The sequence below is a fragment of the Panthera tigris genome, chromosome D3, assembly GCF_018350195.1.
Source record: "Panthera tigris isolate Pti1 chromosome D3, P.tigris_Pti1_mat1.1, whole genome shotgun sequence".
In the NCBI taxonomy this organism is placed as follows: Eukaryota; Metazoa; Chordata; class Mammalia; order Carnivora; family Felidae; genus Panthera; species Panthera tigris.
In genome coordinates this window covers 33,030,461-33,058,337 of record NC_056671.1, presented here as the reverse complement: position 1 = coordinate 33,058,337, position 27,877 = coordinate 33,030,461, and the positions used below count along the sequence as shown (strand labels likewise).

The following is a 27,877-nucleotide window of genomic DNA, read 5'->3' as shown; positions in this document are numbered from 1 at the left end:
GCTAGTTAGCATACGATGTATGTGCAATATAGTGATTCAACCATTCCAGACAACACCCGGTGCTTTTCACAACAAGTGCAATCCTTAATCCCCATCCCTTATTTCATCCACCTCCCCCCTACCCCATCCCCTCTGGTAACCGTCAGTCTGTTCTCCATAGTTAAGAGTGTGTTTCTTGGTTTGCCTCTCTTTCTCCTTTTTCCCCCTTTACTCATTTGTTTTCTTAAACTCCACACATGGGTAAAATCATATGGCAGTCATCTTTCTCTGACTTATTTCACTTAGCAGAATATTCTCTAGCTCCATCCACGTCACTGCAAATAGCAAGATTTCACTTTTTTATGGCTGAGTAATATTCCATTGTGTGTGTATGTGTGTGTGTGTGTGTGTGTGTGTGTGTACATATATACATATGTATCCATTCATCAGTCATTGGATAGATACTTGGCCTGTTTCTGTAATTAAGCTATTGTAGATAATGCTGTTATAAACACCGTGGCCCATGTATCCCTTTGAATTAGTGTTTTTGTATTCTTTGGGTAAATACCTAGTAGTGCAATTGCTGTCTCCTAGAGTAGTATCTTTTCAACTTCTTGAGGAATTTCCATACCATTGTCCACAATGGCTGCACCAGTTTGCATTCCCACCAACAGTGCAAGAGGGTTCCCCTTTCTCCACATCCTTGCCAACACCTGAACTCTGATCTCTTTCCAGGTAGAAGCAAATCCTTTTCTAGTGGCTTCTTTCTTTCTCACACATACCTCCCCTCACTGCCTTCCTCCTTACCCCCACTTCCAGTGAACTAACTTCCGTTACGTGACCTCCCGGGCTGAACCACAGCGTCAGGCAGGAATGGTGGTGTGCTATCGTAGGACGGCCTCACACTGAGCTGGAGGGGATCAAATCTTCCCTTTCTCTCATGGGGCTCTTCTACCTCCTGGTTTCCCAGCATCCTCTCCTTCCGGACACTTTCCATTGGAGTCTCGTCACCCGTGCGGCCAGTGTCCCCGAGCGGGACTTAGAATAGCTCTGGGCACTCTCTCTTTCTCTCTCTCTCTCTCACGATTCAGGTCCAAAGGCAGCACTCACACTGCTAGTGTATGTGGGTCCCCATGAGGCAACTCCTGTGCCTACTCACCAAATCCCTGGCAGCCGGATTTCCTGGCTGAAGTTGGACATCAGTGTCCAGACCGCAGAGTACACACATCAGCGTCTCTGCGTGGTGCTGCTTGGAGCTCCTTGCTCGCTTGGGGTTTGGGTGAAGAATGTAGCATCCCTTCCTTCCCACCCCATCACCTCGTAAGGGGGGACTGACAGAAGCACCTCATACAAAGAAATTTCTTCACACTCTGTCCTGTCAACTTCACCATCTTGACCCATCTGTACCCTCTCAGAGTGCCTTAAAGACCTCTAAATGGATTTCCATCAACGATTTTGATTTGAAATGTCTACATAGCTGGCTAATACTTCATTTTGGAATCTTTTACTTCCATCCATTCTAACTTGGTGCCTCATGTGGCTTTGACTGAAGTCTTTCTATACTGAGTACAGTTGGGGAAGAAAGACAACCATTGACTCTTGTAAGGAGCTGCGTGCCAATCCAGGCTATGATGTGTCTAAATCTTATCTGATTATAACAGAGGCAAGTGTATGGGGATTCTCATGGTGGGGGAATGGGCAGGAGGGGAACCATGTTGCACAGTTCCGGGGGCAGTGTTCACCTGCGAACAGCAACCCCCCAACTTTGTGCACCTCTGAGGTGCACAACTTGTGCACAAGTTTATACCTGCAGGGGCCTTTTCTGCTTTGAAGGCTTGGCTTATCCTCAGCCAAAGAAGCCCATCAGCAATGACATTTGCTACATATATTTTCCATTTGTAGCTTATTGATTTTGATTAGTGCAAAAGATACTCTTTCTCAAACATTGCTGATCAGTAAATGGCAAAATGAGAACAAAGTCAACAACCCCAGTGAAGTCTTCATCCTTATCTAAGGTCATCAGCAAGGCCACTTGTTTTCACAAACTTTCGGGGCCATTTCTCAGGTCATTTTGGAATCAAACATTAAACCTTTCCAAGGTTATCATCATGGGCATCTGAGGAAGAAGAGGCCATGAGAAAGAATTTGTTGCAGAGGCCTTTCTTTTATTTTATTTTTTTAAGTTTACTTATTTCTTTTGAGAGACAGAGACAGAGAGAGTGAGCAGGGAGAAGGGCAAAGCAAAAGGAGAGAGAGAATCCCAAGCAGGCTCTATGCTGTCAGTACACAGCCGGACACGGGGACGCGGGACTAGAAATCATGAACGGGGAGATCGTGACCTGAGCCAAAACCAAGAGATGGACGCTTAACTGACTGAGCCACCCAGGCGCCCCAACAGAGGCCTTTCTTTTACATCACCTCCTCTTACCAGAGCAACACCACATAGGAAGGACCTAGATTTTAAATATATATAACATTGTCTTCTTTTTGTATGTGCAACTACATTCCTAGAAAGCTCTGAGAGATCAGGTTATTCTTTGAGGAAGGGGCCACACCTTATTTTAGTACCCTGACCAGCTCCTCTGGAGGCTGGCCAATTGTGGAAGCTCAATAAATGTTTACTGACTGAAGGAAATAAATAAAACCTTGAAAGCTTGAGATTGTCCCCAGATGTCAGTTGATGTTTCATTATGATTCTCACTCTCACTCACCATTCATTTAGCCTTTGTTATGTACTTAAATTACAATAAGCTGAATGCTTATACTGTGCTAGACGTTGGCACAAAAGTATGAAAGACACATCTCTTGTCTCTCTCGCAGTCTGATGGTCATGGCTGGCAAATGAAGCCAAAGTCACATTAACGGCCAGATTAGAGGGGCCCCCAGGAGGCTGTGAGTGCAAGGGAAGGGTGTCATGCAGGGGTGTGTCACTGTGAAAGTGATCACCGAAGCTGCAGGTGCTCTGAGGGAGGAGGCCAGCTGGGCCAACACACGGCTGGGGAACCACGGTTTTCAGGGACCCCTCTTTCAAGGCAGTGGCCTCAAGCCTTACAAGTTTATATTCAGAGAAAATGGCAATTTGTGGAAAAATGTTTTGTGAGGAAGGCTTGAGGCATAAAATTACTTTCCCAAGTTACTTGATACTTGTTACCTGGATACTTGTTAGGTACATGGATGACCCAGCTCTTTCCCTACAAATTCTGGTTCATCAGATATTGGTTGGGTTCCAGGTATTTGTCTTTGTTTTTTGCTTTTTAAAGGACATTTCACGAGATTCCTACCACCAGGGAAAGGATGAAACCGTTGTCAACCATGATTGTATTGAACAAAGTATGGTCCTTCTCCAAGTCCCTGTTTTCCCACCTCACAGAAGCTGTTCAGTCCTCATTTTCCTGATTCTCTATGACATTGGATATTGACAATCATTTCCTTGTCCTTGAAGCGCTTTTGTCATCTTCCAAAACAGCACACTTCTGTGGCCTCCCTTCTGCCTCATTTGTGGCCTCCTTCTCCTCCCACCAACCCCTCTCTTCCTTAGGTTTCATCCGCAGCCCCCTTTTCTGATTCGAGACCCCCTGTGGGTGGTCTCATGAGCTCCTGTGGTTCACTTGCTAATTACGTGCAAGAATTATAAATCTGTGCCTTCATCCTGTCCATTCTTTGAATTCCAGGCCCGTTTCTCCAAGTAACAGCTGGACATGACCTTATCCCTGAATGTCCCCAAAGCACCTTCAACTAAATATGTCTCAAACTGAGTTCCCTACCTCCACAGCAGTTCCCTATTAGATTACTCTACCAGATGTCCAACCCTGTTCCAACCTCTTCTCCTGCCAGTATGTATTCCATCATGCAGCCAGAACCTCTTACCAGTGTATAAATATGATCCTGTTAATCCTCAACTCAAAAACCTTCACCAGCTCTCCTGTCCTCACAAACATGAGATACAGGACCCCCATGATCTGGCCCTAGAGCGCTTCGCCATTTTCTTTCCCAAACACCCTAGCCTACCTAGGTGGATCCCAAAGCCTTCTACAGGGACCCTGATCACAGTCCTCTCCTAGTGAGCTTCTTGCTGCACCAAGGACATCCACTCCATGCTCGCTCTCTCCAGAAGGCCCCATCCCTACAGTTCCTCTGCCTGGCTAACTCCTATTTGTACCTCTGGCCTCAGTTTAGATTGAATGCCCTTGAGCAATCTTCCCTAATCCCTGACTAGCCATTCAGCCCTGTGCTCCTGTACAGCCAGCATCAGCCCAGGCAGATATCCCCTCCACCATATTGTCATGAGCCCTTTATGCAGTTCTATTCTGCGCTGCCTCATATGTTTCTTGAGGCCGGGGAGCCACACAGGATAGGATACTTTGAACCTAATTAAGACTTAATAAAATAGATCTTTTCTTCTCTTTCTCTAACACTCAAAAGATGAAGAGTTGTATGTAAATTCATTGTGCTGTTTTTATACCCGGTGCCTTAAATACATAATAAAAGGAATAATGAAGAGCCTTAATGTCATAGTAGCTTTACTAGGCTTACAGAATTAATTGAGGAGGAAAGGATGTTTTTTAATATCCCAGTTAACATGACACTTGCCGATGACTGAGGATGAGTCACTTAGCCATCAAAGTATTTTGTTAAAATGTAACATTTGTTGTGTTTGTGAGTGTTGTATAGTTCACAGGGCAATATTTCTTTCCTCCTCAATTAATTCTGTAAGGCAGTTCTTACTACCCTAATATTTCAGCCCTTAGTTCCCAGAGAGGTCCCTTGCCTTGGACAGTGACAAATAATTAAGTAGAAAAGTAGTAGCTAACAAATTACAGAATTAAATACTGTCCTGGAATCTCCACACTTCCTGTTCTTTAGTTTTATAGACCAAACAGGCATCCATGTTTTTGATAGCCCATAGTGTGCTTAGCCCTTTGTACCTGTTGAATTTTATCAATTGAGCACATGCTGCTAATGTTAATTAATTCATGCCGATAATATTGAATGTTCTTAGGACATTACTTTAACAATATTAAGATATTTTTTTTTAATTTTTCTTTAATGTTTTTATTTATTTTTGAGACAGAGAGAGACCGAGCGTGAGCAGGGGAGGGGCAGAGAGAAGGGGAAACACAGAATCTGAAGCGGGCTCCAGGCTCTGAGCTGTCAGCACACAGCCCGATGCGGGGCTCGAACTCACGGAGTGTGAGATCATGACCTGAGCCGAAGTCGGACGCTCAACCGACAGAGCCACCCAGGCGCCCCATTATTAAGATATTATTTTAATCATTATTTTAATCACATGAGTGTTTTCCATGGATGAGTAAGATGGCTGTGCTTCCATATTGTTCAGCGAACCATTGGCTATGGAGAACAGTTGGAAATGAGTGGACATATCACCTGATTGATAAACATACATGGAGTCTACACCCAAGCTGCAGTCACTGCCTTCCCTCTTTACACTGCCCCCTCCCCCCACAAGATCATATCTCAGTAGGGCACTGTCATCTTCTCAAGGCTCTGGCTCCCAAGCCAGAAACCTGGGAGGCATTCTTATGGCTCCTCCTTTACCCCACCCATCACCACCTCCAAGCCAACCAGCCAACAACTCCAGCTAGTTTTACGACCCATCTCAAATCTGTGACTCATCCCCGTCTCTGCTCCACTGCCCTAGTTTGGGCTCTGGTCATGCTTTCCTGGCAGCACATGTAAGCTGGTCTCCTCACCTCTCATTGAAGGTGATGTACCTCCATTCTTCAGTCATACTTATTTCAACAAATGAAAGTCTTTCCTGAAGATTTTCCCTGGGAAGTCTTCGCTCTCTATTTTCTTTTTGTTTTTTTGTTTTTTAATTTTTTTTAACGTTTATTTATTATTGAGAGACAGAGAGAGACAGAGCATGGGCAGGGGAGAGGCAGAGAGAGGAGGAGACACAGAATCCAAAGCAGGCTCCAGGCTCCGAGCTGTCAGCGCAGAGCCGGATGCGGGGCTCGAAGTCACGAACCGCACTATCATGACCTGAGCCGAAGTCGGATGCCCAACCGACTGAGCCACCCGGGCGCCCCTTGGCTCTCTATTTTCTGCACAAGGTGTTCATAGGCCAGAGCATGGTTTAAAAAAGGTCCATAAAAGTTCAGCACCCAGCTGCATCTCGAGCCTCATTTGCTGCTGCAGCTCACTGTGTTCAACTCCAGAATTTCCAGTTGTTTGTGATCACCTGTCCCTACTATGCCACCTCATGCTTTCCTTCCTTTTCTTCTACATCCTTTACCTGGAATATGCTTCTCATCTTTCTTGGCCTGGCTGGCTTTATGCATCTTTCAAGGCTTCGCTCAGGCAGTATCTCTTCCGGGAAATGTTCTGGAAGTTCCACATTGGCCAAGGACCCCCTCTGGGTATTCTCATAGAAGCCTGTTCCCATCTGTAGTTGAGCCAATACTACACTGTATTAACATATCCTGGTTATGTATCTTTCTGCCATATGAGATATCTCCACACATACACACATAGGGCAATGCCCTGTGTGTGCTGGGAACTCCATCAAACTCTGCAGAACTGAATAAGTCGAGTTGCCACATTGTGTGGATGTTATGCCCTATTATGTATTTTTGTCCCCATTTCTGATTTTTATGTTTTCAGGTGTCACTGTTCAACTCTGTATTTTTGATTTCTTGGGCTTTTGCTCTGCCATACGCCAAGCTACGCCGTCTGGCTTCAAGTGTCTGCACCGTCTGGACGTGTGTGATCATCGTCTGCAAAATGTTGTACCAGCTGCAAACCATTAAGCCTGAGAACTTTTCTGTTAACTGTTCCTTGGTGAGCCTCAAAGAGAGGGGAATCTTCTTGACTGGGGCTTAGGGAAGCTAGGCGGTTATTGGGAAACCCATACCCCCAGGAACATTCTGCCTGGCTTTTCAGTCACCTCAGCCATGTTGGATATGTTCTGACCCTTCTTCTCTTCTCATGCTAAGTAAGATCTTCCCCCTGAAGTGGATCTTTCCCTCCCTGCCCCCCCAGGTCCCTTTGCTGGAAGCTGAAGGAGAAATTTTTAACCCCATGTTCTCTTCTTTTCAGCCAAATGAAAACCAAACGAATATACCCATCCACCAGTTGAACAAGTCTCAACTCTACAGCACTCCTATTGACCCAACAGAATGGGTCGGCCTGAGGAAATCTTCCCCTCTGCTCGTCTACCTGAGGGTAAGGCCTCCGTCATGCTTCGCTTGTGCCTCTGCACAGTTAATGCCTGAGATCCTCTGCCTTGAGACCTCTGATATCACATTTGAGAGGAAGCTAACCTTTTTATGTGACATTTGGGGTCACCTTTAAAACAAATGACTAAACATGACCATCAGTGTTGCATTGTACCAAACAAATTGATCAAGTAGTTTGAAATTGATTGAATAAAGTATAACAAATGTAATATTCACTGGAATATGATGTAACCACTAAAAGATTGTAGACTGATACTGTGAGATGTTGAACGATGTCCAAAATATATTAACTTTTTTTAAAAAAAAAAAAAGCAAATTTCAATACACCATATGCATCATATGATCTCTTCTAGATGCAAAGAAAAACATTGAGTAAAATATACCAAATTGTATATAGTGGTTATTTCTGAGAAGCAGCTCAGATTTATGAGTAATTTTTGCTGTCTGAATTCTATGTCTCTATAATGTTTAATGAAAAACATGTATTATATTTAAAGGGAATACAATTTTAAACAACATATCTTTGAAAAGAAACTTGCAACCAGTCCTAACAAACAGAATGAAAGCAGTATATACTTTAGACTGTTCCTATTTTAGTTTGATTGGATGATCTGAGCAGTCTTCTTAACACACTGACAGAAACACTTTAAAAAAAAAAAAGCATTTATACTCAATGCCTGGAATTTTTAAATGTACAAGGCATCCCGTTTTTGTGTGTAGCTTTCTCTTCTCATATGACAGACATCATGTGCAGCAATACAAATGCTCTCCACCATCAAGACCTATTATAAGGGTAAAAGGAGCTGGTATTTGAAAAGAGCAATCAGAACAGTGTCTGGCCACATAAGGTTCCATAAATGTTAACGACTTTCAGTATGATTATGATTACTTTGTCATAAGGAGCATGCTTGTCAGCGTGCAGCTCTCTCTAGCCAGATTTCCGAGGTGTTAAAAGATTTCTGCTCCAGCTTTAGTGTGTTTCCCAGATGGCCCTGTACTGTTTTGCACCTTTACTTGCAAACGAGGTGGACCACCCTCCCCAGGCAACCGCTCACTGCATCTTCCTATGGGTAGTGTACTTTTCCAGAAACAGGTATGAGCATCACCAGCCCTCTGTCTAGAGTTTCTAGATCCTAGTATCACGGGAATCACCCTGATTGGCAGAATGCACATAACTCCACCTCATTACCGTACCATAGGGAAAATGAACATTGAACCCAAGGCTTTTATAGAGGGGGGATTTTATAAAGCATTGTTCTTCTAGACACCACGAATGGGAAAAAGAAATAATATATTGTGGGGATTGTTTAAAATTACCCAGCTCAAGCGTTTGGCTTCGCACAATTGTGTTTTCTTGCTTTGTAGAATAATCTGCTGATGCTGGCCATTCTGGCCTTTGAGGTTACAATTTACCGCCATCAGGAATACTATCGAGGTCGAAACAACCTCATGGCCCCTGTGTCTAAAACCATCTTTCATGACATTACAAGACTCCATCTAGATGATGGACTTATTAATTGTGCCAAATATTTCATAAATTACTTCTTCTACAAGTTTGGTCTGGAGGTGAGTTTCTTTGCTGACATATATTTTTTTCTGTTTTCTGTGAAAGTCCCAATCGCTGTTTTTGGTCAGTTGGCCACTGGAGCTTACTTGTACACCTCCATGCTGTGATGACTGTCTTCTTCAGATCAGCAGAAAGAGATTCTCCTAAAGGGTTAAGCTGGCCTGGCTGAAAGTTTTCTAAGACCAAGGCCAGTGCTCCATACTCTGGAGCCATGAACTTGGCCCCTCTGGATCTCTGTAGCCTTACAGATGCATGAATACCACTTTGTCATTTTAACTGGTTTCTTTAATGTGTTACAAATCTTCTTTGTGTTCTGCGCATTCTTTCTGAAAGTTTAACTTGAGCCAAAATGAACTGCTTTGACCTGAAAGGGTTGCGGTAGGTGCCTGTCTCTTAACGGAGCACATTTGGAACATGAAGAGATCATAGCTGTATTCTCTTCACAGTGTGAAGCGGCTCTTGTTAACAGTGATGTAGTCAGTCTTTCCCTTGGCAGTAATTTATATGCTATTTCAGTCTTCATGCTGAAAGACACCCCAAGAGGCAAGACTTGGTGAACGTGTGTAGACAGACCTACCCTCAGGAATGCAGGTCTCTGAGGCACCTGCCCAGGGCTGACAGGTGACACCACTCCCCTTCTCTGTAAATCCGATTGTTTTTTGTTTCTTGGTTTTGTTTTGTTTTTTTTTTTTCTTCTTTTCATCCTTATACAGACCTGTTTCCTAATGTCAGTTAATGTAATCGGTCAGCGAATGGATTTCTATGCCATGATTCACGCCTGCTGGCTAATCGCTGTCTTGTATCGGCGCAGAAGAAAGGCCATTGCTGAGATCTGGCCCAAGTACTGCTGCTTCCTGGCATGCATCATCACCTTCCAGTATTTCATCTGCATCGGCGTCCCTCCGGCTCCTTGCAGGGGTGAGTGGGCTCTCCCCAGGAGCCCGCCGCTCTTGTAATCAGCCCTTATGTTGTGGACAGTTGGGGCGAGGGCAGTGAAGAAGTGTATTGATTTTGCTCTTTACCACTTCCCTCCCTGCAGATTACCCGTGGAGATTCAAGGGTGCTAGCTTCAACGACAACATCATAAAGTGGCTGTACTTCCCAGACTTCATCGTGCGGCCCAACCCCGTGTTTCTTGTCTGTAAGTGTTGCAGCCCCGGGGCCACGGAGCACTGGGGTTTGGTTTTCTCTTTGCGAAGTCTTCTTCGTGTGTTATGCATTAGTGCCCCCCCCCTTCTTCCACTGCACTTTGCGATCATGTAAAAGCTTGTCTTGATGCATTAATATCACAGGTCCTTAATGGCTTCTACTTGCCCAATTACATTTGCAAAATTAATAAATAAACATTGGAAATACCATATCCACTTCCATGATTTTACCGCCCCCCCACACACACCCAGTCTCCAGCGCCACCCCCCACCCCCGCACACACACCACCACTCCTCCGCCTTCCAGCAGGCAGACCGCAGAGGGAAGCCTTGTATTTTGTGAGGTGGGTTATTTCAGGCCGCTAGAACAGACAGACGAAAGCTGAAACTGAGAGGGTAGAAGCCAGGAAGATGCTACCCAAACTGCAGTTGCTCTGGTGCCGGGCTGTAGCCCCTGGCCCTTCCAAGGGCAGGCTGATGGTCCCAAGGTTGGAGCAGCCCCACCTAAGATGAGAGGGTCACCTACAGAGGGACCGTGCTGCCTACTCACACTCAGGTTGAACATAAAGTACGACGAAGCCACTGGTGCTGGAGGCTGCCAGCCTGTAACTGGCCATGATCTTCACCTGAGCTCCCTGCCTTCGTTGCCGTGTCCACTCCGGAAAGGGTCTGGTTACAAGTACAATGGGGGATCCCATAGAGGATGAAGAAAACCGGAAGTACCTGCCTCTACCATAAGTAAAAAGATAAAGATGGAGAAGTGTACTCGAGTAGCCTCCTCAAAATTCTGGTGGGAGATAAATGCAAGTAAACATCATCCCATAAGCAAGTCCTAAGACTAGTGATTATCACCTGATACTCATACCCACCAATGTGTAAACAAAATCCAGGCTCCCCTGTGTCTGTGCCCCCCTCTTGCATCTTCCATGGTGGGCAAGGTGGGACTTGGCCCCAAGATGAGAATCCAAGGAGAACTACACATTGGGAACTTTGGGAATGCAACTCACTCGGGATCTGGGGAGCCACTCCTGCCGTGTGGAGACTGTTTCCTATATCATGGAAACCCGGATGAGGAGAAGGTGACTCAGTGATCTCTCTGTCCTGCCAGATGACTTCATGCTGCTCCTGTGCGCCTCCTTGCAAAGGCAGATCTTTGAGGATGAAAACAAGGCTGCAGTGCGGATCATGGCAGGGGACAACGTGGAGATCTGCATGAACCTCGACGCGGCCTCCTTCAGCCAGCACAACCCCGTGCCAGATTTCATTCACTGCAGGTGAGGGTGGCTGTGCGGGTCGAAAGCCATTTTGCATGTGTGTTTCACTTGGAAGACGTACCTCGGCTCACGGTCCCTTCTCCCCATTCTTGGGAAACTGGGCACCTACCTGTACATGCCAAGCTCATAAATGCAGAGGGTTTGGCGATCAGGAGACTGGGTCTCAGAATTACAGTTCTGCTTCCGCTTTCCTCGGCATGACCCACACACGTCCCCTCTGTTTCCCTCCGCTTCGTCACACACAAACTGACTGGTGCCCATGATACTGCTTCCTGGTGCTCCAGCAGAGACCCCCTGCGCTTATTCACTGTCCCCCATCTTTATCTTCTGTTCCAACTCCTCTTCATCCCTTGTCCATCCTGATCCCCTGTTCCTCATCTTTGTCCCCTGTCCTTCTTCCCCTTCCTGGCCCCCCATAGCCAGTGGGCTCCGTGGGAACCACAGTGTGTCCTGTGCTGGCACCCCCCCTTATGTGCCATCTCCTCGGGTGTGCGGCTTCCCCCCGGCAGCACCTCCTCTGTCCTCCACCATCCTCTGCAGTCTGGTGGCAGCCGATCTGGGCAGCCTGATAGTCCCCTCTGCAGAGTGTGTGTCTGAACCTGACGAAATTTCTCACTATGCATTCCTTCTGTGTTCTCTGGGTTCCCAAGACCTCATGCTTTTTTCGCCTGATGCCACTTTGTGGCGGGCATCCCACTGCCTCCAGAGTCAACTCTCACAGTCCAGCTCCACCCCTGTGGTCGGGGATCTGACAGGCTGGCGGGATGTTCTATGCCTCCTCGCTAGCTGTGTGCCCTTGGACTTGCCGATCCTCACTAACTAGCATCCACCCTCCAGTTCTGCTGTCAGGGCCCCGGGGAGGCTGTGCATCAGTGCCACGTGGAAATCAGTCTTGTTCAAGCCAGTGTGCCTCTCCTCACCTGAGATTTGCTCCCTAGCTTCTGACTCCCAGAGTATCGTGTTTGCATGGGATTGTTATTTGAAGAATCTCAACCTATTCCACCCCCAGTCTAAAATATAGGCAACTTAGGGCAAAGTCCACTTCTAACTTACTTTTCATGTACATGCCTGCCCGCCATCTGTACCGATAGTCTTTGGCCTATAATGCATATAGCAATGTTAATAACAGCGATAACTGAGTGCTTGCAGAGTGCCAGTCTCTGTTCCAGGTGCTTTACATGGATGAAGCCATCTGACCCTAACGACCACCTATGAGATACTGTTATTGCCATTTTGTGGATCAGGAATCTGAGCAAGGATCTGAAGCCAATCAACCCAGCTCCAGTACCTGGGAGCTGAGGCCCTTCTGTGGCCTAAGAGCTCAGCGTATACTGAACAAACCAATAAGTGAATTTGCTTTAAAATGATAAGCTATGTAGGGGCACCTGGGTGGCTCAGTCAGTTAAGCATCTGACTGTTGATTATGGCTCAGGTCATGATCTCACGGTTTGTGAGTTCAAGCCCCGTGTCGGGCTCTGCACTGATTGGGATTCTCTCTCTCCCTCTCTCTCTCTGCCTCTCCCCAGCTCGTGCTCTCTCTCTCTCAAAAAAAATAATAAATATAAATAAATAAATACACACATAAATAAATAAATAAATAAATAAATAAATAATATGATAAGCTATGTAGACCTATAGATTCCTTCTAGGAATAATGTATCATACTAAACACGAATATAAGCTAGGACTTCCACTTTCTACCTCTTCTCTGTGATACTAAGGGGAAAAAAAAATCAGTGCAGCTCATCTTATTCCCTATTTTAAAGGGAAAAAGACATGTATTCAACTCTACATTGCACTTATGAAAAGCCTAAAACGTCAACAAGATAATGCTTGTGCACCACTGATTTTTAAAGTGATATCTTTTCAAGATGGAATTACTTCAAGCTTTTAGTTTTGTTTCCCAATTAGGGCTGCCGGACAAGTACGCGTCAGGGAGTGACCCACCACAAAGCACAGTCACGAGCTGGAAGCTAGCAAGCACTTGGCGGTCGGGGGCACCGTGGAGTCCCACACACCCTCTCCGTGGCACGTGCTCGGCCGCTCTGGAAAGGAGCCTCTTAACCTCATGACATGCCACCATGGCTCATTCATGTGCTCCGGGGCCCATGAGGCTCCTCTTCAGGGCACCTTGACTAGACTTTTCCATATGGCCCTCACAAGCTTGGTCTTAATGATACCTGAGACTAAAGCAGGTGAAGTGCTGAGGAGTGGAGGCCAGGACCCCTGGAGCAGGAATGAGAAGCAACTGCAGGCAAGGAAGGGAAATCCATGGAAAGCACATGGTGCACTACCACACACGTTTCTGTACACACACAGAATACCAGCAGGCTGATTCTGCTGACTCCAGAGCGCACACACGTACACACACACACCAGAAGGCCCTGTTACCCCTCGTCTGAATCATTAATTTCACCTGCAGTGCTTCCGGGATCCTGACATATACTTACATGTTATTCATTCTCCTTTGGGGAGGAAGGTAAAGAAGAGTGAAATAGATCTAAGATGAACATTTCAGGAAACAATTTTAAAGAATTGAGTGTTTTAGTCCCCAAAGGGTTAAGTTCAAAAGGTTGCTTATGTGACAGTGTACTTTTAGGAACGATGTTCTCTAATGATGCTGAGTAGTGGAGTCCAGATTTTATCAAGAAATTACTTGTTAACTCTTACAAAATCACAGCTCATTCATCAAATAACTGACCTACAATTGGTTCTACTATGCATTTGCCCTTACCTGGGAAGAGAAATAGCTAAAGCAAAACATTCAAGTTAAAGAAGCTCTAATTAAACAAACAGATGGGTCTTGGCCTGTGGGTACCACTTCCCTCAGCTGTCAGTGACCCATGCTCCGAAGCTCCCAGCAGCTGCCATTTATTGCACAGTGAGTGACCTACAGGCTGCCTCACCTTTCATCAGGAAGGTCACAAGGAAAATTACTCCCCAAAAAGGAATCTTGATGCCATCCAAAGACACAGTGTTGGACAGAGCCTACAAGCTTCACCATGACCGTGTATGCTTTGTGAGAATTACTACTCATCTGCAGGGACAGACTTCCATCTCCAGTAAGACCTTCGGGTAGAACACGGATTCGTTTTATCTATTAATGTCTAGTTCATTGAAAGTGAATCCATTCTTCCCTGTTCTCTTGCTTCAGAAGGCATCTGTATCTTAGAATTTCTTCTAACATATAATTAATTTTTCATGCCTCCCACAGGAAGATAGGGAGGAATTTTGAGTACTCCAGTAATAGGCGGAAAATCCTGCTGTTTGTGGGAAATTTGGCCCAAATAAGATACTAACAAGTATTTGCCCAGCTTACCTCTTCGTCTCTTACTAACTGGGCAAGAATCTCCTACAGACCTGGCAGTGTTGAATGAAAGATGAATACTGAGCCCACGGCCTGCCTTGCTTACAAGAGAGTCAAATGAGTAATATGAACTCCTACCCTCATTAAAGCAGAATCTCTCGACTTAGTTTTTTTGTGTGTTTGTATCGTTGCCCTTTGATGGTTCGGTTTTGTTTTCCAGATCGTACTTAGACATGTCCAAAGTGATCATCTTCAGCTACCTCTTCTGGTTTGTCCTCACAATCATCTTCATCACGGGGACAACCAGGATCAGCATCTTTTGCATGGGTTACTTGGTGGCCTGCTTCTATTTCCTGCTCTTTGGGGGTGATTTGCTGCTGAAACCCATCAGGAGCATCCTGCGCTATTGGGACTGGCTGATTGCATACAACGTTTTTGTGATTACGATGAAAAACATATTATCAGTAAGTGCCTCCCACTGTATAACACATTTGTGGTTTCAGCACAAGAGTAAACAATCCATTCAGTGGTTATTAAAAGCCCAATTGCCAGTCACCCTGCTCTCTTAAAAGCCCCAAATGAGATGCTGCAAGGTCAGCATCTCAAGGTCACATGACAAGAGGATGTGTATTTGCATCCTAAAATGTACTTTTCAGTTAAAATCCCCTTTCTTCTGAGGGATAATTTATCACCATTCACACTTTGTGCTACCAAATGGCTCTTTCATGAGCTGAATTAGTCACTGAATCTCTTCCAAAGGCATATCACGTTGGCTTGCCTAGAAAGCATTATGGAAGTACAAAATAAAATGAGCGTAGTTCTCTGTAACACTGTAGGGTGGCGAATGAGGCAGAATGGGCTATTAAATGCACATTTCATGTACCCATGAGATGTAAACACACAGGAGAATGCAACTTTGTGGTTACCTCTGGGAAGAAGGGTCCTGATTAGGGCTCAGCTAAGCCAGTAGAGGGTTGAGGCAAAACAGATATCCTTCCTCTGCAAAATTTAGCTGCTCTGCTATTAAATATCCATGTTTCAGGGTACAACTTGTCCCTTGGCCTGGTAGGTAACTTAGACTGCCCGCTAGTAATCCTAGAATTGCATCAAATACTTTGGCTCACAGGACAGCTTTTAAGTTACTTACTTGTTTCACGAAATTAAACGGCAGCCTTGCACGAGCTGAACGAGTTAATACATCTCTAGCTGGCCTAAGTCAAAGCGAATCCTTGTGTCCACTACTCTCTTGTAGTGATAGTGCATTAGAGGAGACGTGATGTGAGAATTTCCTGCTTCTCACCTTCCTGGCTACTTAAAGATGAGCTCGCCGGGCAAGTCTATGAAGGCATTTAAATTTTTTTTGACAGATGTACTGCTGTGTTTAGAGGTCTTGGAAAGCCAAGTGTAGGTTGCCATGAATATGTATTCAAGTCATTTACTTTGTCTAAGACCACCGAAATTTTGTCTAAGACCAGTTGATAGTAAAAGTGACTTTTAAGCAGCAATTTTACCCCACTGATCTTTATTTACGTTTGGGGTAGTATTGAAAGCTCTTGGAGAGGGTACGAGACAGGACTACAGAATAACATTTTATTTAATAGCCAGTGTGATGGTGAGGGATCTGTTGCCAGAGGCCGATTCCTACAACCAGTCCTGAAAATGGTGTAGCTACAAAGTCCATTCATTCATTCATTCATTCATTCTGTAAACCTACATTGCAAACTTGTTCTTTGCTAGACATTACTTTGCTCTTGAAGAACTAGGTACAGTATTGCCTTCAAGTTTTACCCTAATGAACTCACACTCTAAAAGGGAAAACAAACCTACTTATTAGTTATTATAATTTGGTCTGTTAATGCTAATTATCACAACATCTTCGGAAAACCAGAACAAAAAAAAGGAGTGACTCACACCTTGCTTAAGTAAGTTGGGAGCTGACTTTCCAGACGCGATGCCATTTGAACCTGTCAGAGACTTGAAAACCAGAATCAAGGGTGTCCAGGGAGGCAAAGGGAGGAAGAGATTCCCAACCTAGAGAACCCAAATGAAAGCATGACCATGGAGGACAGGTATCGTCACATGGAAAGCGTGTTCCAATGGGCAGGGCAACTCAAGCTGGGTAACTGCCAGTTTGGAAGCAAATTCTAATGACATTTTCCTACCTCACATATCCCCAGGAAATACACACAATTCATTCATCACCTTTATGTTTTGGCTGGCAATGATTGTTTGTTTAAACTCCTTCCCCCTCAAGATGTGAACTTAACATGCATCATTGTTATGAGACAACTACATGCCAATCAACAAAGAATAATCCTTTTCCCAGAGAATTGGCCAAAAAAGGCTCAGAATACATACTCTTTTCCTATTCTAAGAACTGAACCATCCAGCTGATGTTTGTGATGATCTTCTGGCAAACAGCATAGGTATAATTTGTCCGATCTTGTGGGAAAGTGACTGTACCAAAATCAAAGTCTTGGGGGTCATCGCTCACCCATTTGGTATCACAGAGTTCATCTTGTTCCTGCAATAGTCCAAGATTTTCTCTGTGGAAAGACAGAGGTTTCTAAGTGCTAAAATCATCACACTAAAGACTCTTCCTTTACTCATAGGATTTATCTTTCCCCAGGCAACTATGGTACTTCTAAAGCATCAAATGCATTGCCCCATGGTGACTGAAATTTACGTACTACAGGTTACCTCTGGAATCGTTAGCATAGAGACTTCATGAATTCTTGCACTTACGGAGATCACAAGACACCAACCTCTTTTTCTGGGTGCAGGGTTTCACAGTTTGCCACTCCCATTTGTTTTTCAGATAGGAGCGTGTGGATACATTGAAAAATTGGTTCAAAATAGTTGCTGGTTGATCCAAGCGTTCAGCCTGGCCTGTACAGTCAAAGGCTATAAAATGCGTAAGTATGAAAAGCAAATTTGGAAGTGGGAGGGCAGGGAAAGAAGAACAGTTGTATTGTTCTAATGTTAAAATCGGGCCAAAGGCGCACCTGGGTGGCTCCACTGAGCTTTCAACTCTTGATTTTGGCTCAGGTCATGATCCCAGGGTTGTAGTATTGAGCCCTACGTACTTAGGATTCTTTCTCTCCTTCTGCCTCTCTCACCACTTGTGTTATCTCTCTCTCTCTCTCTCTCTCTCTCTCTCTCTCTCTCTCTAAAATAAATAAAATGAGGGGCGCCTGGGTGGCTGAGTTGGTTAAGTGTCCAACTTCAGCTCAGGTCATGATCTCATGGTTCATGACTTTGAGCCTCAGGTTAGGCTCTGTGCTGACAGCCCAGAGCCTGTAGCCTACTTCAGATCCTGGGTCTCCCTCTCTCTCTGCCCCTCCCCAACTTGCATGCACATGCGTACACATTCTCTGTCTGTCTCTCTCTCTCTCTCTCTCTCTCTCTCTCTCAAAAATAAACAAACACTAAAAAAAACTTATTTTAAATAAAGTAAATAAAATGAAAAAACAAAACAAAACAGAAAAAAAGAGGTCAATTCCCTTTCTAGATGGAGGCTATAGGACTGTAGTACATTATGACTCTATTGTCCATACCATGAAGTGCCCCTATTCTAGACATGTTTAGTCATGTTCTGGAAGCGTACAAGACCTGGCACGTCTGGGGATTGTATGTGGCCTGTAATAATTCCCCAAACTTCTTTGAGTTACATTAGGAAGGGTTACAGAAGTCCATAGACCTGTGGTGTTTGCAGCTAGATTCTTGGGTAGTCAGAGTACCTCTGACTTCCAGATTTTTCTCTCCTCAGGAAGCTCAGGGAACCTCAAACTCAGGAAGGCAACTAGAAGAACTTCCACGGTTTCTGCAGTTAGACTCCCAGGGCAGAGGCAGAAGTTTCCATTCCCATCCTCTGCCTCTTGTACCAGAACCCAGGACAAAACCACACTTGGTCCTCCATGGTGCCCGAAATGGGGGCTAATTGACCATGGCACTCTCTCCACCGTGGCTTCCAATCCAGGCTACCCTTTGCCCAGGATGAAGAGCAACTGGGAATTTGTTTTGATTTAGGATAAGATATCTGTTGATAACCTCTTTTTCTAACAGACCATACTGTGTTAACTGCTCTTCTGGTTATACTCGGATTACCATTCTCAGAATAGCCAGAGCTTTTTGTTTTGTTTTCTGTTTGTTTATTTGTTCATATCAGAGCATTGCCTCTGGCATTGGGACATAGAGACATTATTTCTCCATGGCCCTTGTTCAGGGAGAAAGAAACCTCTCTCTCCCAGAGAGAGAAGTCCTGAGGAGGCACCCTTGGTGAAGAGTCCTGTCTGTGCTTTACACTGTTACTTGTGGTCAGTCTTACAAATCAGTGTTGACATTGGAGTTGAAATGTGTATCTTTGCTTGTAAATAAATCCATCCATAAGTGAGTCCATGCATCAGAATATTGTTCTGAGGCCTGTGGGATTTCCCAAGCCTGATTATGCCACAGATATTATAAAATAACAATGAAAATGGATGCTAATTTTAATTTGTTTTTTTTTTCTACTTTTTGACCCCAGCTGATGATGATTCCTCATGTAAACTCCCCAGTGGTGAAGCAGGAATTATTTGGGACAGTATATGTTTTGCCTTCCTCTTACTGCAGAGAAGAGTTTTCATGAGTTACTATTTCCTACATGTTGTGGCTGATATAAAAGCTTCACAGATCCTGGCATCAAGGTGGGTCAGGCCATGAAATCAAGTGGTTTCTCTTTAAGTATCTGTCTGGAAGTAATATTGCACTGTGCTCTTGTCTGAGCTTGCCTGTAGAACCTGCAATAAGTTAAGAAACCCCTTCTGGAGAAACCAATCCAAGAAGGGTTTGGCACAAGGCCTTGAAAACCTAAACTAGAAGAGTAACAAGAAAGTCTTTGGTACCAAGTCACCCTTACAAAGATCTGGGATGCTACGAGAGGTCAAAGACAGACTGGTCATCTAGAGCCCTCTGGGCACAGACCACCTCACTGGACATCGCTCATTTTGGCCTCAGGAAGAGCAGTAACACAGACCATGTTGATCTCTATAGAGACTAGTCCACATTCCCCCTCTCTGGTTCTGTCCTAAAAATGGAGAAAAGCACACTTACATATTATTTTTCAGATTTAGGTTGAAAAGGAGTGTGATAGATACTGAAGCTCATTCTAAACCTTCCTATCCATCTTTTCTTATCTCTTCCTTCCCTTCAACCTCTTTTCCCCAACAACCTGATTTTCTCTTTTAACAAGAGGTCACCGGGCCACACTACCTTCTTCTTCCTAGACTCCACCCTTCTTCCAGTTTTTGTCCCAATCTTGTAGCTTTAAGGGGAAAGACCGGGAAGAAAGTTAGGTATTAAAGGCAATGCCTAGACAGCTCTGCCCATGTCAGTGACACCAGCCTTGCTGATTCCATCAGACCCATGGTGCTAAATAATCTGATAATCATCAGCTTGTCTCATATGGAATTTCCAGAATCTATCATTTTGATTTGTGTTTTAGATTAACACACTTCTGTTTATACCACCAGTGCTCTTAGAGACTATTCCTTCCCTCTGCCAGGATAAACAAAATGTTTATTTCAGAAGCCATTTATAGGGAAGCAGTTCCTGGCCTTTGTTCACTAACTTGGAGCCCAGTAGAAAGAATTTCCAGTAGGGGACCTACATTTACTCTGAGGAGCTTTGTGCCACCATGGGCCCTCACTATGTGCATGAACAGGGACTTCATTTTCTGCACAATATTGGCCCTAGAATTTACCATTGTAATTGTTTTTCTAACACCCAGCATATCAGTTTCATTAGAGCACAATGTCTTGTTCTTTTTTATTTCTTTTTGTTTCTTTTTCTTTTGGGGGGCTCATCCAAGATATTTTATCCTAATAGAAATTTTATTTACTTGTAGAGCAACTGGTATTTGTGCTGATAAATACGTCTTTTTTTTTTTTTTTGGCTTTTCCTAAACATTTGGTCCTTAGACATCCAGATCATAATAGTAAGCTGGTATTTTTCCCTCAAAGTTATCACAGTTATTTAGAAAGCCATATTCCTCATGTTATAGAAACTTATGGCTTTGGTTCAGAGTACAGCTCGTGCTTGTTCAAGAAGAGCCATGTCTTAACAAACGTTGAATTCACAATGGAATTTCCAAAGAAAAGACATTCATTCATTTATTGATTTGTCCACAGCCTACTGTGTTACAAGGAGGCAGATGGTTGGCCTTCCCCTCACAGAGCTTATAGCCTTGTGGGCAGAAGGACATATCAACAGACAGTCACAATGACATGTGACTAGTGTGATGGTAGGAGAGAAGCCGTGGGGATTATATCAAGGGTACATAAACACCTGCAAATGGCAGGAACCACGGCAGCCTGAGGGATGAACAGGAGGTAGAGGAGGAAGGCCGGGGACACAGCCCAAGTGAAGTTACCAGGGGAAGTTTTCATGAAGAAACCCTGAGAAGCTCAGCATAGTTGAAAAACAGAAATTTGAAGGTGAAGATAATGATGACAAATAAGCTGGAGAGATAGGGAGACGTCCGATTATCAGGGGCCTGAGAAACCATGTTTATGACTTTAAAAGTAATACCACAGATAATAAGAAGCAAAGGAATGGTGTGGCCTTAATGATGTTTTAGGAGCTCACTCTGCTTGTGGCGTGTACTCAGGACCATGGGCAAAGGGAGCGGTTAGGTGGCTTCTCTGCTGATCCAGAAGAGAGACAATGTCTCAGACCAGGATGGGATAAACTAGGAAGATATTTAAGAGTAAAATCGGCACAACTGGAAAATTGGAAGGAAGGGAGATGCAGCTGGAAAGGAGAGGGTAGAGGATGATATGCCCAGGGTTCTGGTTGAAGCAAATGGTGGTACCATTCCCAAATGTAGAGATGCCAAGAAGCTCTAGACTTGGGAGAACACTGACCACAGACCTGAGTTGTTGGGTTGGTGAACTTGTAAAACCGAACCCGTTGGCAAGTCCGGCAAGTCCAGTGGGAGGACAGGTATGGAGGTGGGAGTAGACTCGAGGGGCCTCATGACCCATATGGGATTAGAGCAGGTGAGTGGTTGGAGGGAATGTGAATGAGAAGAGGGCCCTGGGGAGCATCCACACTTAAGAGATGGGCAGAGAAGACCAGCAACTCTGATCCAGAAAGGAGAAAAGGAAGCTAAGAGAGCATGGTGCCCTTGGAGCCCGAGAAAGGCTGTTTCAAAACAGATGTTCAGCAGACAGAATGTACAAACACAAGACTGAAAATTGAACACGGAAATTGGTGACCTCAACACCTGGGCACCAGAGCCAAACATGGGAGAGCTGAGGTTGAAGGGAAAGGCTTAGGGACAGTGACTGGGAGATATTCATGCATGGACATAGAAGACTATGAGTGTGCACGGGTTTTTATTTGCTAAGATTAGCAGGATGTAAGCATGTTGGCATGCTTGTGAGGAGGACTCAGTGGCAGTGAGAAGGCTGAGAATGCAGAAACGGAGCAATAAGGGAAGGATGGAGCCACTCTGGCTGCAGGGATGGGAAGGGACTTGTGCACAGGCAGACCGTAGGCGACAGTGTCACCTTTCCCACTGTCACTGCAGGAAAGAGTTTCCGCAGGCTAGGTGGGAGGCAGCTGAGCAAACTATTGCCTCATGACTTACGTTCTCTCGGGAAGTAGGAAACAAGGAGTGAAGAGCCCTTGACAGAAGTCTAGATTTGAGAAAAGTAGAAGGGGTTTTAAATAGCTGCTATAGGGAAGAATTCCGAGGGTGCATGAGGAGTCAGCAGATAACGTGCCTGGTCACGCCTGTCCTGCACCTCTGACCACAGCCCCAGCACAGGGCTGGCACACCACTGGGTTCCTGCTGACTTGGGATTTACCAAGCGGATATGATCAGATGACAGTGGAACCAAAGTTGAAGATATTAAGAGAGGTTGATGAAATAGATCTAGGAGGACCCAAAGTTGGCTTGAAAAGTGAGAACAGGCAGAGGGATTGGAAGGAGGGAAGCAGAGAGGCAAAGAGGCAGGAGACAGAACGTGCCCGTGATGGAGCTTAAACTCCAGCTTCGCCTATTTCCTTAGCCCAATTCACTCCATACCTGCTTCTGCTCATTGAGTAGGAAAGTAATCTGAACTCACTCCTCCTTGCAAATGGTCCCTCATGGGGGAACTATATATAATAAGGTCAGGTGAGTAATGCTTCGCTAAGATACGAGGTTCAGTGGGACAGGTTTGAAGGGATGCATTCTTTTCAATGTCTTGAAAAACACAAACCATTTTTTTTGTTTTGTTTTGTTTTGTTTTGTTTTGTTTTGTTTTGTTTTGTTTTACTGACCTTCTGTGGTTGTGAGCAGGCCCACTCCCTCCCGCGGGTGGCTGTGCCATGTTCATCTACTGGGAAGGGGCCTCTACACGGGCTCTTGAGACTCCCACTGCCAGCCAGAAGAATCCAGTTAATGACCTAAAAAGAAATGTTTTCTAATCCTCATAATCATTTTCAGGGGAAGGTAAGTAAAAAGGATAGAAATACTGATTTTTTTCTCTATTTCTGATTTTTCTCTAGAGGGGCTGAACTTTTCCAGGCCACAATTGTAAAGGCCGTAAAGGCAAGAATTGAGGAAGAGAAAAAATCAATGGATCAACTGAAGAGGCAGTAAGGAGGCTTTATTTCACTCTTCTCCTTTCCTTTTAATTTTGGTTTGCCTGATCCTGTTGGGCTGGCTCTCCACTCCCAGGTACCCTTAATCCCCTGAAAAACCCATTTGTGTTAACTTTTACAACTTCTTGGTATTTGCTCTGTGTCATGGCAGTAGCTTATGCTCACTGGACTGAAAATGGAAGTAATTTAAAAGAAAGATGGCTGCAGCGTGGTAGAAAGGGGAGCCATGTTGGATAAGACCGATGTCAAGTCTTGGTTCAGCTGCTTACTCTGGCGCCATGAGCACATCGTTCAGATTCTCTGAATTTCAACTTCCTGTTGAAATTAGGGCTCACAATCATATCTGGGTTTTTATAAAGATGAAAAGAGTTCATGAATGAGACAGGGCCTTTGCCAGTACCATTGAGGTGGAGCAAATGTTCATTATATCTGTGGATTAAAGGAATAAATACAGAGTCCTAGCTTTGGAAGGATCTCTAAAGATAGTATGATACAGTCTCTTTGGGAAGAAACTGTTGCCCCGTGACATTAGATGACTTAAAATCCCCAACAAACGAGAGGCAGTACTAGAAATACAACCCCCGTTTCCCTGTGTTCACTTCAAGAGCTTGTTTTCTGCCGCAGCATTCTGGGGAAGTCGAGTAAGGGACTGACTCCACTCAAGAGCTTTGAGAATTTCTTTTTAAAATTAATTAGCTAATTTTTAAATGAGCCCTTGAAAAGAATTTTCTTGGAATGAAATTTTCAGCAGTAAATGTCACTTCTGAGGATTAGTAGCTCTTCATTTGGGGGGGCAGGTTTAAGAGCTGATGGCCACGGAATTCAAAACCTAGCCACTTTCTCCAGGAAAGTGGAGACTCCATCAGCCCAACAGGAAAATCCCCCAAGTTTGCTGAGACTACTTAATTCCCTTATGACCTCATTTCCCAGCTCCTTTCCCTATGCAAAAATGTTTGCTAGCATAAATTACACCATCCCATTGCCTGGCTTATTCCACAATTGACGATATGAGTTACATAAAGTGTCATATAAACAGTTATGGTATAACTGTTGCCATTGTGGTCTCTAGTCATCAGGTCAGAGAAATAATAAATTTGGACCCACATGTAGAATGAGTTCCTAATTACCCATAGGGGAAACCTGTTACTATCATTCACTTTACTGAATTTTTCCATTTGCTTTAAGAATGCATCCTCTTAAGTGACAGAAAGTCAGAATATGAAAGAATGTAGGTAATGATCATTGCCAAAGAGAAGCTAAAAGTGCTGTATAAGTTGCAGGAAGCAGAAATCAGCTTAAAAACTTGAGCAACGTATCCAGAATTTTAAGAAACTTAAGAACTGAAACACCGCAGGAGGACAGGTCTGGGAAACAGAGTTCAGCACTGCAGTTTCTGAATAGTTGGACTTCCCAATTAAGCAGACAAAATAAAAGGCTCTAACTCAGTAATTAAAGATGCAATAATACATTTTTCCAGAACCAATAGGAGATTAGATTTGAGATAGAGAAGAGTCACGTGGTCTGATAGAATACTTAAGAGCGTCTGAAGAGCAACATGCTTTTTACAAAATAGTCCTCACACTTACATACCTTTTCATTTGATTTTCACAACTATGTGAGATACACGGGTATCAATTTTTAAAAATTGCAAAATCTGGAAGAATAAAGGACTTCCATTTCATCATCTAGTGTGTTCAAAATGCCTTTGGTACAAGGTGTAGGTGGACATAAAGTACTGTGTACCAAACTTTAGCATAATTGTGATCATATTATTAAGACCAGCATCTGTGTGGAGCAAAATAACAGGGAGATGTGGGGAGACACATATATATATACATACATATATGTATACATACATATACACATATATGTGTGTGTAGACATGTATATATTGTCCCCCAAGAAGATGCTTGTTGCCAATAAAAAAAAAAAAACCATTCAAAAGTCCCAAATATTGACCACTTTGTGATTTTACCCACATACATACAAGTGGAAACCCAAACTGATCATGTGGTAACTGTGGGTGTGTTCTTGGCATTGCTGCTGCTACTTTATCTTATAGGATGGATCGCATCAAAGCCAGGCAACAGAAATACAAAAAGGGTAAGGAGAGGATGCTGAGCTTGACCCAGGAATCAGGGGAAGGCCAAGACATCCAAAAACTCTCTGAAGAGGATGACGAAAGTATGTCGAGACGTTTCCCTCTTGTTCAAGTATCTTGGCATTGAATAATAGCATGATAAGGGCTAGGGCTGTAAAATAACATTACTTTTACTCTGCCGGTATTATGCATGTTTGTATTTTTTTTTTAACTCAGCAAGTGTTACCTTCTGATTGTGAGTGGGATACATGTATTTATTTCACAAAGTACATATGTAATGACTCCGTGACTTTATGAGTATCTCTTCTTCAGCACAATGACTTTAATCAACACATAGCCTAGCTTCTGTCTCACAGAGATGTGTTTCTGAAGAAAATGAGAATGAATTTGCTTAATTTATTCCTTTAGGGAAAATATTTTAGATATTTTAGGTACACAGTCTATTGTTGTCTTTGATTTCTATAAATGTTATACAAAAATGAAATATGTATGCATATTTTATGTGGTATCTGAATAATGGTAGTTAAGTATCCTTCAATTATTGTCTGTTCCAATGAAGTCTAAAATGAAATATACATTATTATATCTGTAGTATACCTGCAGATTTACTATATCCAATTAAGTTTAAAAGGTCTTCTAATAGAAGTTTGCATGCTTTTCTATTTGAAGGGGAATGGCAAAATAATACACGGTGTTTTCTAATATATAGCACCTATTTAATAACCAATAAATTTGTATTTTTCCAACCATGCATGAAAATAATCACAAGGAAACTCCTGGTTATTGGAATATATGCATCTTCACAAATTATCTGCCACTATATTATTTTATAAAGTTTAGGCGATGCTTCTTTTCTGTTAATTCACCGGAAAATTCAATGTGCGATGCCTTTCTGAGAGCTAACCTTCTTTTTTATATTTCTTTATATGCACTCTATTACTAAAAAGAAAGCAAAAATGTGGCATAATAATGTTCATAGAACACTTAGTATTTGCCTTGTGAAATCGACTGCTCATGCGTGTAAACATTTCAGATTTGATATAGTTTCTTTCCCTGACGTCTGATGTACTTTTGCAACTTACCTAGATTTTGACATTTGAGTTGTTAAAGCGTGGTTTTCAAAGTTTGTTTTCTCACTTCATAAGAATTAATATTTGGACATATTTTATTTTAGGAGAAGCAGACAAACAGAAAGCCAAGGGCAAAAAAAAGCAGTGGTGGCGGCCTTGGGTTGATCATGCTTCCAGTAGGTTTTCTTGATCCTCTTACAATTTCATCGATTCTAACCCTTATATCCTTGACCAGAATTCAGGCGTCCCCATGACCTGTGTGTTCCATGCATGGTTTGATCCTTGTGACTTGATAGGGGGTCAGAGTGTAGGAAAATTTTCATGGAAATGGGTCTCTGGGCCCTGGTGATGGAACTTTCCAGAGAAATCAGCTGATTACCATGCTGTCTGAAGAAAGCCCCACATGTGGCTGACACATGCCTGAGCATCTTAGGGGCTCAGAAAGCGAAGAATTGCTACCTTTTTATCTAATTCTGAGGTCCAGAGCACTGCTGATACGTATTTGTCTTGTAACTGAAAACCCTTATTGAACATGAGTTTTGGCTCCCCCTGGGAGGATACTCATTAAGTTCAAAGTGTTTGTGACCCTCTTTGTAAGGCACTAGGCATGGATGCCAATGAGTCTCTCCTCCCCCTTCTTCCCAGAGCTTTGATTTTATTTGCATGTAAGGTCTTTTGGCAATTTATTGAATATAAAGGTGAGGCTAACTTAAAATGTGTTCACTTTCTCATTCTGCCTCTGCCCCAGTTTCGAAAGGCTCTCGTACTACATTCCACATTCGAAGCCTAGCATGTGGCATGGCTGTAGAGCCACCAGCCATGACCAATTCAGAGTAGAGGTGGACAACAGTTTTTGAAAAGCAGAGCTTCATGGCCACATAGAATTAAAGTTTCCCTCCTGATCATTAAAAGAAATGAGGGGGGTGGCGCCTGGGTGGCTCAGTTGGTTAAGCATCCTCCGACTGTTGATTTCAGCTCAGGTCACGATCTCAGTCGTGGTCATGATTTCACAGTCGTGGGATCGAGCCCTGTGTCAGGCTCAGCGCAGAGTGGGGAGCCTGCTTGGGATTCTGTCCCTCCCTCTCTCTCTGCCCCTCCCCTGCTATTGTTCTCTCTTCCTCTCTCTCTCAAAATAAATAAACTTTAAAAACAGGAAAAAAGGGATGAGGAATTACGGAACTCAGTGGCTATATTTGTTCTGCTTAGCAAAGGAAATATCACTCACGATTGGCCAGTGGACGGTCTTAGAATGGAATGATCCATTTCAGTCTGACCCTCCTTGTGTTTGTTCAAATATTGAATAATTATTCATTATGTTGCAAATTACTAATAATACCTTCAGGCCTTTATGCCTTATCCTGTGGCTTAATAACTTCAGCTAATGTGATCAGACAGGGACTATCACTGAGGCCCACAGTGTCGCACAATGGCGGCAGAGACTCTACTGACGGGATCTTCAGAATCACTAGAAAATCAAGTTGATCAGAATGTTTTGCCGTGCCTGATTCTTCGTGTCTCTGAGATATAGTGTTGGCTTCTCTCACCCCAAAATTAACTTTCTAAAATCAGCAAGCCAATTTAAGGAAGTATTAATTCAAAAC

General features: G+C 43.7%; 1 protein-coding gene across 8 annotated transcripts in view; it reads left to right on the top strand.

Moving 5' to 3' along the window:
- Window positions 1-27,877, top strand: part of LOC102966393 (piezo-type mechanosensitive ion channel component 2) — a 468,901-nt gene that overhangs the window by 371,966 nt on the left and 69,058 nt on the right. For all 8 annotated transcript variants that reach the window (XM_042961476.1, XM_042961473.1, XM_042961474.1 and 5 more), the window contains 12 exons: window positions 6,604-6,780; window positions 7,039-7,164; window positions 8,544-8,744; window positions 9,459-9,663; window positions 9,785-9,886; window positions 11,002-11,167; window positions 14,695-14,938; window positions 17,293-17,389; window positions 19,000-19,159; window positions 23,010-23,099; window positions 25,168-25,289; window positions 26,381-26,452. In XM_042961476.1, the coding sequence (XP_042817410.1) occupies window positions 6,604-6,780; window positions 7,039-7,164; window positions 8,544-8,744; window positions 9,459-9,663; window positions 9,785-9,886; window positions 11,002-11,167; window positions 14,695-14,938; window positions 17,293-17,389; window positions 19,000-19,159; window positions 23,010-23,099; window positions 25,168-25,289; window positions 26,381-26,452 (1,762 nt within the window). The remainder of the gene's footprint in view (window positions 1-6,603; window positions 6,781-7,038; window positions 7,165-8,543; window positions 8,745-9,458; window positions 9,664-9,784; window positions 9,887-11,001; window positions 11,168-14,694; window positions 14,939-17,292; window positions 17,390-18,999; window positions 19,160-23,009; window positions 23,100-25,167; window positions 25,290-26,380; window positions 26,453-27,877) is intronic.